General features: G+C 44.9%; 1 protein-coding gene across 1 annotated transcript; it reads right to left on the reverse strand.

The window, feature by feature from the left end:
• Positions 1–2,035: 2,035 nt before the first annotated feature.
• LOC133061576 (olfactory receptor 7C2-like) lies at positions 2,036–2,998 on the reverse strand. The gene has a single exon (XM_061149550.1). The coding sequence runs from the start codon at positions 2,996–2,998 to the stop codon at positions 2,036–2,038; it is 963 nt and encodes a 320-aa protein (XP_061005533.1).
• Between the last annotated feature and the right edge of the window lie 318 nt (positions 2,999–3,316).

Raw genomic sequence — 3,316 nt, forward strand, 5'->3', positions numbered from 1 at the left:
GAACCCACCTGCCAATGCAGGAGACATAGGAGATGTGGGTTCAATCCTTGGGTCAGGAAGATTCCTTGGAGGAGGGCATGACAACCCGCTCCAATATTCTTGCCTGGAGAATCCCATGGACAGAGGAACCTGGCGGGCTGTGGTTCATTGGGTCTCAAAGAAGCAGACATGACTGAATTGACTTAGCACGCATGCACCCCAACCTTTTTGGCACCAGGGACTGGTTTCGTGGAAGACAGTATTTCCATAGACCTGGGCTTGGGGGCATGTTTCCAGGATGATTCAAGCACGTTATATTTATTGAGTTTGTTGAGCAGGAGGCGGAACTCATGTGGCAATGCAAGCAAAGGGGAGCACCTGTAAATACAGGTGAAGCTTCACTTGCTGGCCTGCTGCTCACCTCCTGCTGTATGGCCCAGTTCCTAACAGACCATAGACTGGTATGGGTTCATGGCCTGGGGGTTGGGAACCCCTGCTTTAGGAGAGAATCAATCCTTGCTTCTTCCCACTTCTTGTGGCTCCAAGAGTTTCTTGCCTTGTGGCCACGTCACTCCAATTTCTGCCTTTATATTATAGGATTTTCTCTTCTTTATGTCTTCTGTATCTTTTAATTTTTTTGGATAAAACTTTTTTCTTTATTTTTCTTTATTCATTTATGTGGCTGCATCAAGTCTTAGTTGCGACATGCAGGATCTTTGTTGCGGCACAGGGTCTCTCTAGCTGTGGCAAGTTGGCTCAGTAGTTGTAGCATGGGCTTTCGTTGTTCCACGGCTTGTGGAATCTTAGTTCACCAACCAGGGATCAAACTCAAATCCTCTGCATTTCAAGATGGATTCTTAACCATTGGACCATCAGGAAAGTCCCTCTCCTGTATCTTCTAAGGAACTGTCATTGGATTTAGGGCACACCCAAGTAATCCACAGTTATCTCACCTCAAGATCCTTAACTTAATTAAAGTGGCAAAGAAGCTTTTTCTAAAAAGGTCACATTCACAGGTTCTGGGTAGGCATATCTTTTGCGGTGTTGCCTATAAAGCCACTATGTGGTACAGGAAATGTAGCTCAGTCTAGTTAAGACAAAGATTTTAGTGGCCCCAGGGAATAGAGCCGTGAGTCAGACAAGAGAAAACAGCCATAAAAGGTGTATTTATCAAGCCAGTTACCACTATCATCAACTGGTGGGCTTCTGCTGGGGAAAGACAGGGAGCCAGTACAAATATATATGCTACAGACTTATCTTACCCAATGTGCAAGTGATTTACACACCAACTCCTGTTGGTCTCTGGTTAAGAGGTGATTCCTGGGACATTAATTCTCTGAACACGGGCAGGGCAGACTAGAGAAATCCCTTAGGCAAAGGATGCAGATATGAAAGTTGGAAGCCCTACAGAATGTACTAAAATGATAAATGATGAAGGAATATCTTCTATATTATATTTCTCCATTCCACCTTCCTGGGATGCAGCTGCAGTGGCTGCAAGGGCAGAAGCCACTTTGTGACCATGAGGGTGGAAGACCCATGCTAGAGACACAGCAGCAAAGCACAAGGATCTTGAGTACTTGAAGGTCAGCTTTGAACTGTTTAGCTCTGGACTTCATGTTTCAGAAATGGAATATACATCACTAAGTTTTGATGCGACTGAAAGTTATTCAGAAAAAAGGCACGTCTTCCAGTTGATTTCATTCACACAGCCTCAGGAAACATCTCTGTAAATGAGTTTGCAAGGCAACATTTTCCTAATAGGTATACATCCCATCACTGTGAGGATATATATTAAAAACATAAGATTTAGTTTATTTTTTAAGAAATTTAAATTATGATTAAATGTAACAGAAAAGATCAGGTTCAATTTATATGAAGTTAAAATTCATATGGTTACAAATTGAAAAAGGGAACCAAAGATATATTATGAAGGAAAATAGGGCTGTGAAGACCCAAGGAAAGTTTTTCTTTAAAACATGAGTATTAGGAAAGATAAAAACATTAAGTGAAGGAAGCCAGGATTTCTGGTCCCCAATGTTTTGTGCCCAGTTACTTATGAGAGCCCTCTGAAGGCCCTGTGAATGAGACACGGTGCCCTGCTAATGAGCCGCACAAGGGCCCCCTTCATGTCCCTGCTCCTCAGACTGTAGATGAAGGGGTTCAGCATGGGCGTGACCGTGGTGTACATCACAGAGGCCACCAGACTTGTCCTAGAGGATGAAGTGACTGCAGAACTGAGGTAGACCCCTAGGCCTGTGCCATAGAACAAGGAGACCACTGAGAAGTGAGACCCACAGGTAGAAAAAGCTTTGTATTTGCTCCTGACTGATGACATTCTCAGGATGGAGGAGAAAATCTGATAGTAAGAAAAGAGGATCCCAGAGAGAGGAAATACACCTAGGGTAATAGTCAGAAAATAGACCACTGTGTGATTGATGAGGGTGTCAGAACAGGCAAGATTCAGGACTGCAGGAAAATCACAGAAAAAGTGTGGGATCTTCATGCTTCTGCAGAAAGACAGCTTCAAAAGGGTTAAGGTCATGAGCATGGAGGCTGTGACGCCGAGGCCCCAGGACCCCAGAGCCAGCAGCCCACAGACCCGGGGGCTCATGATGACCATGTAGTGCAGGGGGTGACAGATGGCCACGAAGCGGTCATAGGCCATCACAGTCAACAGTAAATTGTCCAGGCATCCAAACAAAATGAAAAAGAATGCCTGGCTGAGGCAGCCTCCATAGGTGATAACTTTGCTCTGTGTCTGGAGGTTCAGCAGCATCTTTGGGACGGTGGTGGAGGTGAAACCGATGTCTGCAAAGGACAGGTTGGAGAGGAAGAAGTACATGGGGGTGTGGAGGTGGGAGTCTGAGATGACGGCTAAGATGATGGCCAGGTTCCCAGTGAATGTGACCAGGTACATGGACAGAAACAGCCGGAAGAGGAGAGGCTGCAGGTCTGGGTCCTCTGAGAATCCCAGGAGGAGAAAGTTTCTGACTCCTGTTTGGTTTCCCCTTTCCATGAGTCTGCTGGGCTAGCCAACAAGGAGGAAAAAAGGAATACAAAATTTACCCCAAATAAATATTCCCCAGAGAGACAGAAATATCCTTAATCCAAACCCAGGGAGATCATAAAGTCATTCATTTTGGCTAAGGATTGACTTTCTTTGATGACAAATTGTGGTTACTGTGGACATCTAGAAAAATTGTCTCAAGTGCAGCACTTCTCAAGCTGTGGTTCCTGAGCAACATCAGCAACCCCTAGAAACGTTAGAAATACACCTTTTATAGGCTTGTCTGATCTGCATGTGTGCTCAGTTGCTCAGTTGTGTGTCTGACTC

Source organism: Dama dama, chromosome 9 (genome assembly GCF_033118175.1).
Source record: "Dama dama isolate Ldn47 chromosome 9, ASM3311817v1, whole genome shotgun sequence".
Taxonomy (NCBI): domain Eukaryota; kingdom Metazoa; phylum Chordata; class Mammalia; order Artiodactyla; family Cervidae; genus Dama; species Dama dama.